Source organism: Aotus nancymaae, unplaced genomic scaffold (assembly GCF_030222135.1).
Source record: "Aotus nancymaae isolate 86718 unplaced genomic scaffold, 86718_ANA_hifiasm-v0.15.2.pri h1tg000079l, whole genome shotgun sequence".
NCBI lineage: Eukaryota > Metazoa > Chordata > Mammalia > Primates > Aotidae > Aotus > Aotus nancymaae.
In genome coordinates this window covers 1,550,851-1,567,042 of record NW_026988494.1, presented here as the reverse complement: position 1 = coordinate 1,567,042, position 16,192 = coordinate 1,550,851, and the positions used below count along the sequence as shown (strand labels likewise).

Sequence of the window (16,192 nt, the reverse complement as noted above, 5' to 3'; positions counted from 1 at the left end):
GACAGAGCGGGCTGAACCCCACACAGGCTGCACATTCAGAAGTGAGACGCCGGACTGCTTTTCCAAAATCTGCTTCTCCCCTAATCTTTGTTTTTTAAAAACTCTGAAGGCATGCATTCACAGCGCACCTCATCTGGGCCTCAGACACTGTAGACGTGACTTCCCAAACAATGTATCATCGAAAATGTGCATGTCTGGAAAAGAGTCCTGGAGATTGGTTGCACAACAATGTGAACGTACTTAATATCTTTTTTTTTTCCCACAGAGACGGGGTCTTACTATGTTGCCCAGGCTGGTCTCGAACCCCTGAGCTCAAGTGATCCTCCTACCTTGGCCTCCCAAAGTGCTGTGATTCCAGGCATGAGCCACCACACCTGGCCTTACATTTCATATCAAGGAAAAAAAGTCACCTCTGTAAATAATGGCAAAGAATATGTTCTCAAGGGATTTTAGATTACACCTTTGTCATATAAGAATCTTTTTTTTTTTTTTTAAGTTTCAATACATAAGATACTCTGCATGGAGTTTGAGAGAAAGAAGGATGCAGAGGCTGACACCTGTAGGGTGTCATAGAATTCCAACACCTAACATTTGGGTCTCTTTATGTTTCCTGGGATTCTTTTTTTTTTTTTTCTTTTTTTGAGACAGAGTCTCGCTGTGACACCCAGGCTGGAGTACAATGCCACAATCTTGGCTCACTGCAACTTCTGCTTCCCAGGTTCAAGTGATTCTCCTACCTCAGCCTCCCAAGCAGCTGGGATTACAGGCCACCCACCACCACACTCAGCTAATTTTTGTATTTCTAGTAGAGATGGGGTTTCACCATGTTGGCCAGGCTGGTCTCGAACTTGAAGTCACATCCTGACCTCAAGTGATCCACTTGCCTCAGCCTCCCAAAGTGCTGGGATTATAGGCGTGAGCCACTGTGCCCGGCCTTCCTGGGGTTCTTCATGATATGTTTTATAATGTCAGCCTCATACAAAATAGAGTTTTACAGCTTTTTACTATTAGTAAGCATATTTTCCGTCATAACATTTTAGCAAAAATTGCTTTTCTAATGGATACTTAAAATCCCATTATATTTTAACTATTCCTCTATTGCTAGATATTTATGTTGTTTTCAATTTGTATCATTATATATAACATTTTTATCAAAATGCATGAACATAAATCTTTGGCCATATCTCTAAGTACTTCCTTAAGATAAATGCCTAGAATTGAAAATGTGTACACACTTAAGGTACTTCATATGAGCCGGGCACAGTGGCTCACACCTGTAATCCCAGCACTTTGGGAGGCTGAGGCGGGCGAATCGTGAAGTCAAGAGATCAAGACCATCCTGGCCAACATGGTGAAACCCTGTATCTACTAAAATACAAAAAATTAGCCAGGTGTGGTGGCGCGCCTGTAGTCCCAGCTACTCGGGAGGCTGAGGCAGGAGAATCTCTTGAACCTGGGAGGCGGAGGTTGCAGTGAGCCGAGATCGTGCCACTGTACTCCAGCCTGGGCGACAGAGCGAGACTCTGTCTCAAAAAAAAAAAAAAAGGTACTTCATTACAGACCATCAAACAGCTATTTAATTTGGATTCTGTAATTCAAAGGGAAAAAACATAGTTTTGTGATATTTAAAAATTATAAAACAATCCAGCTTTATAAAAAGTGAGTAATGGTCTTGGAGAAGAAGCACAGAGAAAATACCCAGGAATGCAAGAAAGAACAGTGCCCATTGTCATGTATTTCCCACCGGGATTCTTACCCTGGACTTTTCCTTTTACATAGTTGTGATAATGACATACACTCAAATGTGCATCCAACTTTTTCCATATCACAGATGATTTTTGGATCAAGTTGGCTTTACTATTTTAAAACGGAAATGTTAAAGCCACCTGGGTAAATAATACACTCCCAGTTATAAATCATCTATAAAGGATGGAGGCCCTAAAACAACAACCAAGAAAAAAAAAATCACTGTAGTAACAATCCAGCTAACTTTTCATAACTTTAGCTATGCAATTTCTTTCCCTTAAATCTCTCTTACTTTGCAACATTCCAAAGAGTAGTTCTCTTTATAAATACTGTCTTATGCCTTAACACAAAGCATCTATCATGTGGCAAGCCAATAGCTGAGCCTCCAGGAAACGTCCCCTATTTACTCTGAATGTTTACTAGGCATGGTCCAGAACCAAGAGATGTGTTGCAGGCAGGCAGCGGGGCGGCGGCCAGGCTTACAAATCATGAGCAAAATAAGCGCCAGTTGCTTTTGTTTTGAGCTAAGTTATTCTCTTAGGGCCAGGAGGTAAGCCCCTGAATGAAATGAGCTTTGAAGAGGGAACAAGATGGGAGCCAAAGGTCTTGCTAACTTCCCAGAAACAAGGTGTTTGTTTCTCTTTGGAGCCGCACTGCATTCCATTTATCCCATTTCCTGATAAATATCATTAACTCCAGGAAGACAAGTGCTGACTCTTCTGTCTGCAATAACCACACAGAGCCAGGCAAGCTGGTTGACATATTAGAGATTTTTTGGCTAGGGCTGAAATGTAGTAGGTACACAGTTCTGGCTGTGGCTGACAATTTTGAGACCAGTGCTTACCACCTTCCCTGTCAGTGTGTCCTACAAAGAAAGAGTGCGGACCGGGCGCAGTGGCTCACACCTGTAATTCCAACACTTTGGGAGGCTGAGACAGGTGGATCACCTGAGGTCAGGAGTTTGAGACCAGCCTGATCAACATAGTAGAACCCCATCTCTACTAAAAATACAAAAAAATTAGCTGGGCGTGGTGGTTCATGCCTGTAATCCCAACTACTTGGGAGGCTGAGGCAGGAGAATCACTTGAACCTGGGAGTGGGAGGTTGCAGTGAGCCGAGATCACACCACTGCACTCCAGCCTGGGCAACAGAGCAAGACTCCATCTCAAAAAAAAAAAAGAAAGAAAGAGAAAGTGAGGCAAGACGGTAAGAAGATGTTAACTTGTTTTCAGCAATCATCAGTTATGATTACTTGGCTTCTTTTACCAAAAACTTGGACTTCTAGCCTCCTGTGAACCTTTATCCCAGCTGTTACTGGCAGATGTGCAATGAAGCCAGAGGGAGTATCAACCATCCAGCACTTGAAAAACACTTTCAGCCAAGCAAGGTGGTGCATCTGTAGTCCAGGCTACTTGGGAGGCTGACATAGGAGGATCACTTGAGCGCAGGAGTTCGAGGCTGCTGTGAGCTATGATTGCACCTGTGAATAGCCATTGCCCACCAGCCTAGGCAACAGAACAAGACCCCATTTCCATTAAAAAACAAAACAAGGCTGGGCGCAGTGGCTCACACCTGTAATCTCAGCATTTTGAAAGATGGAGGCAGGTGGATCATCTGAGGTCAGGAGTTCAAGACCAGTCTGGCTAATATGGTGAAACCCCATCTCTACTAAAAATGCAAAAATTAGCTGGGTGTGGTGGCAGGCACCTGCAATCCCAGCTATGCTGGAGGCTGAGGCAGGAGAATTGCTTGAACCCAGGAGGCAGAAGTTGTAGTGAGCCAAGATGGCGCCATTGCACTCCAGCCTGGGCAACAAGAGCAAAACTCCATCTCAAAAATAAATAAATAAATAAACGATTCGATATCCAGAGTCCGTGGGACTGTAAAATCTATGATGAAATTAAACTTTAGCAGCTCCAAACTAAATAAAACTAAGGTTTATTTCTACACACTGCAGTTCCCAGTGTCAGTTGGGAAGTCCTTCTCTACATATTTGAAATACAACATATCCTTGCCCCTAAAGGTCCCTAATCCCTCAGTAAATCACTCTCTTCTAGCCCAGATGATACTGAATTGAAGACCAGGGATCTGCAGCAAGGTAGTATTCTAAATCCTTCAGATTTGAGAACCAGAAAGGGCAGGATGAAGACACTCCCAGGTAGAGTTCATCTGGGAGGATGTGAGTTGTTTGTACTGTGAGTTGTTTTTTAATGTTTGCCCATGCTTTTCAAAGAGAAGAGACCCTCCAAATGAGCAAGATACTTCCTGGAAATTTAGCTTAAGGAAATAATCTAATGGAGGAGAAAAAGTTCCATATAGGAAGTTGTTGACTATAGTGTTAATTCATAATGAAAAACAGAAACAGGCTGGGCACGGTGTCTCTTGCCTGTATCCCAGCACTTTGGGAGCCCTAAGCAGGCCTATCACTTGAGCCCAGGAGTTCAAGACCAGCCTGAGCAACATGGTAAAACCCCATCTCCACAAAAAATATATAAATTAGGCAGGTATGGTGGTGCTCACCTGTAGTCCCAGCTACTTGGGAGGCTGCGGTGAGAGGACTGATTGGACCCAGGAGGTCGAGACTACAGTGAGCCATGATCGCACCACTCCACTCAGTCTGGGCAACAGAGCAAGACCCTTTATCAAAAAAAATTTCCTGAATTTGATGAATGTCCTTACTGTTAGGAATATTTAGGGGTAAAAGGAGCATGAGGTAGGCAGGGCACATTGGCTCATGCCTGTAATCCCAGCACTTTGGGAGGCCAAGGCAGGTGGATCACCTGAGGTCAGGAGTTCGAGACCAGTGTGGTCAACACAGTGAAACACTGTCTCTACTAAAAATACAAAAAATTGGCCGTGCATGGTGGTGCACACCTGCAGTCCCAGCTGCTTGAGAGGCTGAGGCAGGAGAATTGCTTGAACCCAGGAGGCAGAGGTTGTAGTGAACCGAGATCATGCCACTGCACTCCAGCCTGGGTGACAGAGCAAGACTCCGTCTCAAAAAAAAAAAAAGTTCCCTGATTTTGATGAATGTCCTTACTATTAGGAATTACTCACTTAAGTATTTAGGGTTAAAAGGAACATGAGGTACCCAACTTACTTCCAAATGATTCCAAAAAAAAATATTATGTCAACACCTGTGTGTATACATCCAGCAAGAGAGAAGGGGAGGGAGAGGAAGCAGAGAGGTTGAGACTGCTGGGCAAATCTGGTCAAATGTTAACTACCTGTGAACTGGGAGGAAGGGTTTGAAGGAGCTCTTCGTACTGTTCTTACAACTTTTGTTTAACATTTGGAATTATTTCAAAACGAAGTTACCAAAAAAGTATATATGCAATGATTGCAATTATCAGAATTTTACATTCTTGCCAAAAGAAAGGAAATGTGGGAAGAAAATCCCTGAGGTGAATGGGCCAGACTGTGGGTGACATCTTCTTCTCATTAAAAAGAAGGGCCAGGCTGGGTATGGTGACTCACAAGTGTAATCCCAGCACCTTGGGAGGCCAAGGTGGGAGGATCACTTGAGCCCAGGATTTCAAGACCAGCCTAGGCAACATCACAAGGCCCCATCTCTGTTAAGAAGGAGAAGTTTTAAATAAACTTTTTAAAAAAAGAAGGGTCACTGTCAATCATGTTGCTTGAGACATAAGAATTTAACAATAACTAAACAAGTATAAGGTAATACAGAAATTATCCAGTGGAATGTCTGGAAGTTTCCCAAGTTTATCCAAAGACTCCAGAGGTATGGCTAAGTGGCTCCTGCCACCACTGGCGCCCAGGGAGAGGTATACGATGGTGACTATGGAAATGGGTGCTCTGTCAATCCCTAACGAACGCACCAGCTTCCCAGAAGACATACCTTCGTCATGGCCTCGCTGTTCAAGTTCTCACTGATGATGGTAGCAGTTCCCAAGCTGGAGTTAGCAATCTTGGTGGCTGCTGCGTTCATTGGCTTCACAGGATGAGGTCTAAAGAGAAGGGGAAAAGAATCTTTAGACCTTCCTGTCATGGCAAAACTGAGCAACTGCCCACCGAAAAGATGGCAGCCAGTAAGCCAGCCAAGTGGCAGGTGGGTCACACACCGTCCTCATCTCTGGGCCAACGCACTCCAGTGTCCCAGTTCCTGTGGAAACAAAAGCAGTCAGGACTGGACTGCCACATGCAAGCCAGCAAAGCATGTCCTTGCCCAGGCGTCCTGATGTCCTCACCGGGACCCTTGGTCTTGTTACAAACATCAGGAGAACATTAAAGGCAATCTCTTATATTTTTGAGACAACCAGAGCCTAGGCATTCACCGTGAAACTCTGCAGAGGCTTCTGTTCCTCCACAGTAAAGAGAGTTCAGAACAAACATGTAAGCTTCACGACAGGCAGTGCTTGAAGTTTTTGACACTGCTAGATGCTACTACCGCTCAATGCCGGTTAGTTCTGAGATTGTTAAGATATTGGTGGCATTGCGTTTGTGCAATGTGACAGCTTCAAATCTGACTGTGCAGAACAATGCCTAAACTCTATTTGAAGACTACTATGTCCTGCTATAAACACAGCAGTGTCTTGAGGTATTCCCACCACAAGGGGCAGTCCTACCAGCAGGTCGTCACATGAGAACGTCTGTGTGGTTAGAAAGCGTAACCTCTGCAGGTAGAAAGCCAAGCGGACATTGCTCATATCAAAAAGACAGTCTCCCCCATCGCTCACCTGTGCTTGGCTGGCGCCGTTCCAGCGCTCGGCTGAGCTGAGACTGGATGTGTCTCCGAGGGTGAGACCCAGGCCTGGAGGGGTGGCTTCCTCTTGCCAAAATTCTCAACTCTACCAGCGGAGCCCTCTGCTGTGGCTTTTTTTTGAGATTCTGCTGTGCTAGTGTGGTGAGTGTCAGAATGTGCAGAGCTGGGGAAAGAGTGTGTGGCAGGAAAGGTCTCAGAAGGGGAGGGGCTGGGTACAGGATTCTCCAGGGACGTGCCAGGAGGCGGGCTTGGACTCCCACTTCCCATTGGTTTTTCTTCCTCGCCACCATTGGGGCCTGGCAGCTGTTTATCCAAGCTTGAACTCTTGCCAAGATGTGGTTTGTGAATTCCGAACGCTGTGGTCTGCTCTGAAGGAGCTGTCACAGATGCTTGGGGTGCTTGTGGCCTGAAATCACGCAGGCCCTCCCCCAGCGCCAACCCATCTGCCTTGCCACTCGGCCCCTTTCCCTTCTCTGGACAAGGGAGTACCATGCTTGGGGACGAAGCTCCTACGTCCAGAGTTGACAACTCTGCTGTCTCTCCATCATCTTTAGCCTGAGCGTCATCTTCAACCTGATCCACTCTTTCATCATCCGATGCGACTTCAGGAATGGAAGGAAGGCTTAAGTTCAGATCGGCCATGATTGGAGATTTAAAATCTGAGGCAGACTGAAGGTCACTCAAGGGATCAGACAATAAACCTTCGTGGTCACTGGCCTTGCTCTGATACTGAGTCACAAGGGCATCGCCTCCCTCCGTCTTAGAGAATGGCGTGTCTTTTGCTGAGCTTGCTTCTCTCATGGGGCCTTCGGAGAAACTCTCCTCCTGGGAGGGGAGGAGGGGGTGATCAGCCAGGGAGGCTGGCGTACCGCAAGTCGCCGGCCCAGGCGTGGTCACCGATTCCCTCTCTGAGTCCTCTGCATGGGGAGAAGCAGGAGGTTCCCTGTCAGATGGGTTTCCAGCGACAGCCCATGCAGCGGTCAGCTCCTGGGGACAACTGCTGTGTTCTTCCACCAGCGGGGCAGCTCTCTCTACTGCCTCTTCCGTGAAGAGCTGCTCAGAGAACGACACGCGCTTCTTGGTTTTCTTCGGGCCCCCACCGACGTTCAGACCCGTCTCTCCCAGCTTCCGCATCATGGAATCAATGGAGGGGACCCATTCTCCCACCGGAAGAGGGGGCGCCGCTTCTTCAACTGCATCCCTAGCTTTGCTCTCCGCAAGAGACCCAGCTTGACTCTCCAAGTCTCGGTCTCCTCCTGCCGCAAGCTCCCCAGCGGGGCTCGCAGCTCCATCACTGCCGAGTGAAAGGGCAGACGGTGCCTCTCGGGCCTCTCCAGATGTTGAGCTGTAGTCTTGTTTCCTGCAGGGAAACCTCGGAAGTTCTCCCTTTTGTCGTCCCATTTCAGGCTGCTCCGGGAGAGACTCCCCTGACTCAAGGCTACCGGTGTTCTTCTCTGTGCCTGTTTCACAGGTCCCGCCCATCGGAGAATCTTCCGCCCCTTTATTCGCTGGAATGGGTGGCTGTTTGGAAAGTGGTCCCAGGGCAGAAGAACCGGAATTTAGAACTGGTGTTAAACTTTTCCATTGCCACTCTGCCTCAGGGAGCAAGGGTGGTTCTTCAGACTTGGCCTGGCCCCTGTCTGCGGGAGGCCAGCTTTCAATTGGAGTAGACGTGGAAATGGGAGCTGCTATGGGAGATGAGACAGAGGAGAAGACAGAAAGACTCTCAGAGGACTGTGTGTCTGCACCACGTCCCAGTGCAGAGGGGACAGGTGCCTGGCCAGAACTAGAAGGGAGAGGAGGAGGAGAGGAAGGGGAGTCAGTGGGGGAAGGAAGCCTGGCTGTGGGTTGCGCCTCCGGAGACACTTCCAGTCTGCAAAAAGGACAAAATCTGCAAGTCAGTGCAGATGCATCGTGAGAGACAAAGCACACAAAAATCAAGTCATTCACCAGGGGAGAACGTCTTTACACTTGGGGCAGTACCTTAAGAAGTTAAAAAAGGAACACTAGCCGGGCACGGTGGCTCACACCTGTAATCCCAACACTGTGGGAGGCCGAGGCAGGCGGATCACCTGAAATCAGGAGTTCAAAACCAGCCTGACCAACATGGTGAAACCTCGTCTCTACTGAAAAATACAAAAATTAGTTGGGTGTGGTGGCGCACGCCTGTAGTCCCAGCTACTCGGGAGGCTGAGGCAGGAGAATTGCTTGAATCTGGGAGGTGGAGGTGGCAGTGAGCCAAGATTGCGCCACTACACTCCAGCCTGGGAGACAGAGGGGGACTGTCTCAAAAAAAAAAAAAAGCTAACATTTAACATACACAACAGACACTTTCATAACCAAGCATATCTGCCACACAAAGGTCTGTTGCAATAGAGATGAAAAGATCCCAGGAAAGCAACTGCCTCTGGTTTCTTGTGGTGATTAACACAAGGCTGGGGCATTTGATTATTACAGGACAAAGTACACCTAAAATGTTCAAAGTGGTTAAAGGTATAACACAAAGCCACAGGCACAGATGTTTAAGAACAGTGTGTATGTGTGCATGTCAAAGTAAGCAGAATCGCTAAAAAAACTCTCACCCCCCAGACCACAGAAATGTTGTCAGTGTGAATGAGATCACACGGAAAAAACCGTCCCAAGGCTCACCCCAGCTCTTACAAGAAGGGGCAGAGCAGAAACAGAGAACTGTCACAGGCACACTCGAGAGAGGACCAAGGGTCTCTCGTGCCAGAAACCAGTGCCAAAGTGCAAGGAGACAGGCTAGGATCTGGCTCAAGGGCAAACGTGCAGTAACAACTTCATAAACACAGGTTCTGATACACCACAACGCAAACCCAGCATTCCCAACTCGCAACACCCAGAATCTGCTACAAATCATGGCATTCCACTGAGATCTGATAATCTGACTGAGATGACAGACCATGCCTGCTGGGCAGTAGCTCTGGGCTAGGAAACATCACTGCAATTTGTACAGGGCAGGCCAGGCTGGCAGTAGGAACTGGTTAAAAAAATAATAATTTAGGCCAGGTGCGGTGGCTCACGCCTATAATCTCAGCACTTTGGGAGGCTGAGGTGGGTGGACACAAGGTCAGGAGTTCGAGATCAGCCTGGCCAATATGGTGAAACCAACCTCATCTCTACTGAAAATACAAAAATTAGCCAGGCACGGTGACAGGCACCTGTAGTCTGAGCTACTTGGGAGACTGACACAGGAAAATCACTTGAACCCGGGAGGCGGAGGTTGCAGTGTGCCAAGATCATTCCACTGCACTCCAGTCTGGGAATCAGAGCGAGATTCCATCTCAAAAAATAATAAAAATTTAAAAAATAATAATAATTTAGACCAGCACACCTCTAGCATATTCGGGTACCATGATGTCATGGAACCAGGAAGATCTGGTCTAACGTAAGCCTGAAAACTGCCAATGGCAAGGTAGAAATGCCCTGCATGGGAAGAGCCAAAACTCACCGGGGCTTGACAGCTCTGGTCTGGGGAGCCCTTGCAGAGGGAATTGGAGGTTTCAGTTCAGACTTGGCCTCTGGCTCAGCTTCCGGTTCTGTGATCTCCACATCTTCAAAGGGGTTCAGTGAGCTGCCCGGTCTGGAGACAATAGTCGCAGTATCTTTCTCGGATCTTCTCACAACTTCTTCAGCAGACCTGGGCACATCCTCCCCCAGCTTAACCCCCATCAGCGTGCCTTCCTTCTCCCTCCCTGGGGTGGTGAGAGGGTTTTCACCTTCATTGCCCTTAGCCACGTCCTTCTTCCCCGTCACCAGAGACAGCAAAGAGGACCTCTTGCTCTCAGGCTTCTTGCTCTCTTTGGCTTCTTTTGGGGCCTCCGAGTTTGCAGGGGCCATGTTTTCCCTGAGGTCCCCACTGACCAGCGGGGCAGGTCGGTAGGACGGCAGGGTCATAGACTTCAGGGAGTCCTTGGTGGAAGATTCGGAGAGCCTCCTGTCAGAGGACAGCCCACCTCCTTCAGCAGGCTCCTTCCAAGACCGCGCCACCAGGTTCTCGGTAGATGAGAACAAATGCTTCTTCCTGAAGCCCTGTGGGGATGGGGAGGAAGATGGGCTGCTGTCCTTGGTCTCACCCTTGGCTTCTGACTGCTCCAGGTAAACATGGTTCCCATTGATACAGACATTAGAGCGGGAAAGGACGTCATTCTTAGACCGAAGGCCACCAAGAAAGGAAAGTCCTTCCTTCTTGGGAAGGGTGAAATTGACCTGGTTCAGTTGCTTAAGATCCGTACTCGCTGTCCTCTTGTGTGACATGACTTTGGGAAGAAAAACAAAGAACAGAAAGGGGATAAGACATTAAACAAGTGGTTTGCAGCATGGGGGGATCTGTCAATGTCTGGATACATTTCTGGTTGTCACACGTGGAGGGCGTGGGCAGCTATTTGAATCAAGCAGATGGAGGACAAGGATGATGCCGAACATCTTACAATGTACAGCACAGCCCCCCCATGACAAAGACCTGTCCTAACTGTCCACAGTGCTGTCTGAGAAACCCTGGATTAAACCAATGAAAAGGGCAGCACTCTTCATAGTAGCAGAATCTGGCCAATGGGAGGGATTGAGACATTGAAATTGAAGTTCAAACTATGCAATTATGCCAGGTGCAGTGCCTCATGCCTGTACTCCCAGCCGTTTGGGAGGCTAAGGAGGGCGGATCACCTAAAGTCAGGAGTTCGAGACCAGCCTGAATAACATGGTGAAACCCTGTCTCTACTGAAAATACAAAATTAGTCGGGCGCAGTGGCAGCGCATGCTTGTAATCCCAGCTACTTGGGAGGCTGAGGCAGGAGAATTGCTTGAACCCAGGGGATACAGTTTGCAGTGAGCTGAGATTGCACCATTGCACTCCAGCCTGGGCAACAAGAGCAAAACTTCATCTCAAAAAACAAACAAACAAACAAACAAAAAACCCACAAGTAATTCAGAGCTAAAGGAACCAGATTCCTTGGCTTCTGATGGGCTATATCCCATGAGGGTTAATCACATCACAGGAACTAAATAACTACCTAATGAATTAATGAAATAGCAGAATTACTATAAGGTTCCATGGTTTTGCTCTTGAAAAAAAAAAACCTTGGAGACATGTTCTGTTAGTTCTAAAAGCTTGTACTAATGGACAACAGTTATAGATCCAAACACTCTGGAAAGGGAATTTATGCATTCTTAGAAACCAGAGGGCTTAGAAATAGAGAGGGCATCTCAGCCGTGTGCAGTGGCTCACACCTGTCATACCAACACTCTGAGAGGCTGAGGCAGGAGGATTGCTTGAGGCCAGGAGTTTCAGCCTGGGCAAAATAGTGAGACCTCATCTCTAAAAAAAAAAAAAAAATTTTTATTAGCCAGGTGTGATGGTGCACATCTGTAGTCCCAGCTCCTCAGGAGGCCAAGGTGGGAGGATCCCTTGAGCCCAGGAGTTGGAGGCTGCAGTAAGCTATGATTGTGCCACTACACTCCAGCCTGGGCAATAGAGCAGACCCTGTCTCTAAAATAAACAAACAAAAAATTTTTAAAATAAAAAGAAACAGGGCATCTTTTTTTTTTTTTTCATTCTGTCACCCAGGCTGGAGTGTGGTGGCATGATCACAGCTTACTGCAGCCTCTACTTCCTGAGCTCAAGCAATCCTCCTACCCCAGCCTCCTGAGTAGCTGGAACTACAGGCATGTGCCATCACACCTGGCTAATTTTTGTATGTTTTGTAGAGATAGGGTTTCACCAAGTTGCCCAGGCTGGTCTTGAACTCCTGGGCTCAAGAGATCTGCCTCCCTTGGCCTCCCAAAGTGCCGAGATTACAGGAGTGAGCCACCACGCCTGGCCTTAGAGAGGGCATCATTTGTTTTTTTGTTTTGATTTTTTGAGACAAAGTCTCGATCTGTCGCCCAAGCTGGAGTGCAATGGTGCAATCTTGGCTCACTGCAACCTCTGCCTCCTGGGTTCAAGCAATTGTCCTGCCTCAGCCTCCCTAGTAGCTGGGATTACAGGCACACACCACCATACCCAGCTAATTTTTGTATTTTTGTAGAGACGGGGTTTCGCCATGTTGGCCAGGCTGGTCTTGAACTCCTGATCCCAGGTCATCTGCCCGCCTCAGCCTCCCAAAGTGCTGGGATTACAGGCGTGAGCCACTGCACCTGGTCAGAGAGGGCATCTTAACCAAGATTACTTGCCATTATCATCACCACCACCACCATGATTTTGTAACTGAGGAATTGAATTAAACTCTTTATCTTAAGATTTGTCCGTTTCTTCTCTCTCAGAATGAAGCAGGCTAAGTGGAGGAAGAGAGGTCAAGAGAGAAGAGGCAGAAACTCACCGTCTGAGGCCGAGGAGGACTCATCCTCATTGTCATCTTCGTCCCACTGGGACTGAAAGTCTCCAGGACGAAGCAGCACTTTTTCCGGCTTTGAAGTCGGCAGGACAGACATGGACTGGGAAAGGGGCGTTTTCTGCAGATTCGACTTGGAAAACAGGGTCTTGATCTTCGATTTCTTTTTCTTGTCTTTGGGCACAGACTCATCATCGCTGTCGACTGAGGGCGTCGTGCTGGGGACGATGGCAGAGGCGGTGTCCGACCCACTGTCCTTATTCTTCCCCTTGATCTTGTCCTTCAGTTTTCCAAATGGATTCCGAGACTTGTCTTTCATGGAAAGGTCAAACATGCTGGCAGTCATGTTGTTTCTCATAAACTGGATGTCAACTTCAATTTCTCCTCGCTCCTTGTCTTTCTTTCCTGGTTTGGACTTCAACTTATACCACCTGAAAGGAGAAAGGCTGAGGAGTTACATTCGAATGGAACAGACTGCAACAATGTTCACAATCCCCATGAACTGGCCTCTCTTCTCTGCTACCAGCAACCTGTTCGATGCATGCATTCTTAGGCTTTCTCTTCGGGGAGATCCAGATGAGAGCAGATTTTTTTTCTTTTCTTTTTTTTTAAGACAGTCTTGCTCTGTCACCTAGGCTGGAGTGAAATGTTGCAATCTCTGCTCACTGCAGCCTCTGCCTCCCAGTTTCAAGAGATTCATCTGCCTCAGCCTCCCGAGTAGCTGAGATTATAGGCACTGGTCACCACGTCCGACTAATTTTTGTATTTTTAGTAAAGACGGGGTTTTACCATGTTAGCCAGGCTGGACTCGAACTCCTGACCCTCAGGTGATCTGCCCGCCTCAGCCTCCCAAAGTGCAGGGATTACAGGCATGAGCCACTGCACCCAGTAGAGAGCAGAATTTGCACTTTTATTTGTATTTCTTTTGTTTGTTTTATTTTATTTTGCACTTTTATTTTTGAGAAGACATGCACTAGACAAAGATAGGATCTGGTGTTGTACGTAGCGTATAATAATGTAAAATCCTGATTCAATAAAGAGCTCATTCTAAAAATAAAGAAAAAAAATATATTCCATGGAATCACTTCCGATGACTGAAGTTTTCCTTCAGTAGAGTAAAAATGCAAAGATCAGGGCCAGGTGCAGTGGCTCACACCTGTAATCCCAGCACTTTGGGAGGCCCAGGTGGGTGGATCACAAGGTCAAGAGTTCGAGAACAGCCTGGCCAATATGGTGAAACCCTATCTATACTAAAAATATAAAAAATTAGCCAGGTGTGGTAGCACGTGCCTGTAGTCCCAGCTATTCGGAAGGTTGAGGTAGGAGAATCCCTTGAACCCAGGAGGCAGATGTTGCAGTGAGCTGAGATCATGACACTGCACTCCAGCCTGGGGACAGAGTGAGACTCCATCTCAAAAAAAATAAATAAATAAAGCAAAGATCATATACAAACAGCCAAGAAGGGTGGCATGCAAATGTATAATTAAATCTCAGAGAAAATCAAGTTTGTAGTAAGGAATAGTCCCTGCTAGGGAGTAATAAAACATACAAGATAGAATTAAAAAAAAAAAGGTGGGGAGGGGGCTGGGCATGGTGGTTCACACATGTTAATCCCAGAGCTTTGGGAGCCTGAGCCAGGAGGATCACTTGAGGCCAGGAGTTCAAGACCAGCCTGGGCAACACTGCAAGACCCCATCTCTATAAAAAATTAAAAATTAGCCGGCATGGTGGTATGCACCTACAGTTCCAGCTGCTCAACATGAGCCTAGGAGTTCGAGGTTGCAGTGAGCTATTAATTGTACCACTGCACTCCAGTCTGGGTGACAAAGCGGAACCATGTTTCTAAAAATAAATAAATACAAATAAAGAATTTTTAAAGAGCGTAATCAGGCCAGGTGCAGTGGCTCACGCCTGTAATCCCAACACTTTGGGAGGCAGAGGCAGGCAGATCACCTGAGGTCAGGAGCTCGAGACCAGCCTGGCCAACATGGCGAAACCCCATCTCTACTAAAAATGCAAAAATTGGTCAGGCATGGTGGTGAGTGCCTGTAATCCCAGCTACTCAGGAGGCTGAGGCAGGAGAATTGCTTGAACCCAAGAAGCAGAGGTTGCAGTAAGCTGAGAGCATGCCACTGCAACAGAACCAGACTCCATCTCAAAAAAAGAGTGAAATCAGTCAGTTAGAAAATGACAAACACTATATGAGTCTGCTTATGTGAGGTTCCTGGGGTAGTCACATTCATTGAGGCAGAAAGTAGAATGGTGATTGCCAGAGAAGGGGAAGGAAAGAATGAGGAATTGTTTGATGGGTATAGAGCTTCAGTTGGTGAAAATTTTAAAGTTCTGAAGATGGATGGTGGTTATGGTCACACAACAGCACGAATGTTCTTAATGACACTGAACTGCACACTTAAAAATGGGGCCAGGAGTGGTGGCTCCCACCTGTAATCCCAGCACTTTGGGAGGCCGAGGTGGGCGGATCACTTGAGGTCAGAAGTTTATGACCAGCCTGGCCGACATGGTGAAACCCTGTCTCTACTAAAAATACAAAAAATACCCAGGCATCATGGTACATCCTATAATCCTAGCTACTCTAGAAGCTGAGGCAGGAGAATCGCTTGAACCCAGGAAGCGAAGGTTGTAGTGAGCTGAGATCGCGCACTGCACTCCAGCCCGGGCAACAGAGCAAAATTCTATCTCAAGAAAAAAAAAGGGATAAAATGGTAAATTTAATTTTATATATGTTTTACCACAATAAAACAAATGGGGAATTGAAAAGGAAGACTTCTTCCATAGCATAATAATCAGAAAAAGGAACATTTCAAACACTGTCCAAGTATTACACTTGGTCATTTGCGATCTACTTCAAGATGTGGCAAATGACATGATATCAGTCCAGCTCCACTGAAAGACAAGCTTCCAAAAAAGGAAATCTCATGACATTCATTTTCCATCTAAGAGCCCTATACCTTTAGTGAACTGTTAAGAATGTGAGCCAGGCTGGGTACAATGGCTCACACCTATAATCTCAGTGTTTTGGGAGGCTGAGACAGGAGGATTGGTTGGATACTGATCTCACTGATCAGTATAAGCAACAAGGCAAGATTCCACTTCTCTAAAAAACACATATACATATGTGTGTGTGTGTGTGTGTGTGTTTTTGAGACAGAGTCTCGCTCTGTTGCCCAGGCTGGATGGAGTGCAGTGGCATGATCTTGGCTCACTGCAACCTCTGTCTCCTGCATACAAACAATTCTCCTGCCTCAGTCTCCTGAGTAGCTGGTACTACAGGCGTGTGCCACAATGCCCGGCTATTTTTTGTATTTTTAGAAGAGACGGGGTTTCATCATGTTAGCCAGGCTGGTCTCAAACTCCT

The 16,192-nt window shown here is 47.0% G+C and overlaps 1 protein-coding gene across 5 annotated transcripts in view; it reads right to left on the bottom strand.

Moving 5' to 3' along the window:
• Positions 1-16,192, bottom strand: part of RAB11FIP1 (RAB11 family interacting protein 1) — a 41,898-nt gene that overhangs the window by 6,541 nt on the left and 19,165 nt on the right. For 4 of the 5 annotated variants that reach the window (XR_010339640.1, XM_064368796.1, XM_064368797.1 and 1 more), the window contains exons 2-5: positions 12,805-13,247; positions 9,942-10,749; positions 6,444-8,342; positions 5,606-5,714 (exon numbers count right to left, since the gene is read on the bottom strand). Coding sequence is in view for 4 of the 5 variants with exons in the window: in XM_064368796.1 (XP_064224866.1) it covers positions 5,606-5,714; positions 6,444-8,342; positions 9,942-10,749; positions 12,805-13,247 (3,259 nt within the window). In the remaining variant the exon portion in view is untranslated. The remainder of the gene's footprint in view (positions 1-5,605; positions 5,715-6,443; positions 8,343-9,941; positions 10,750-12,804; positions 13,248-16,192) is intronic. The other variant, XM_064368799.1, reaches the window with a different exon arrangement.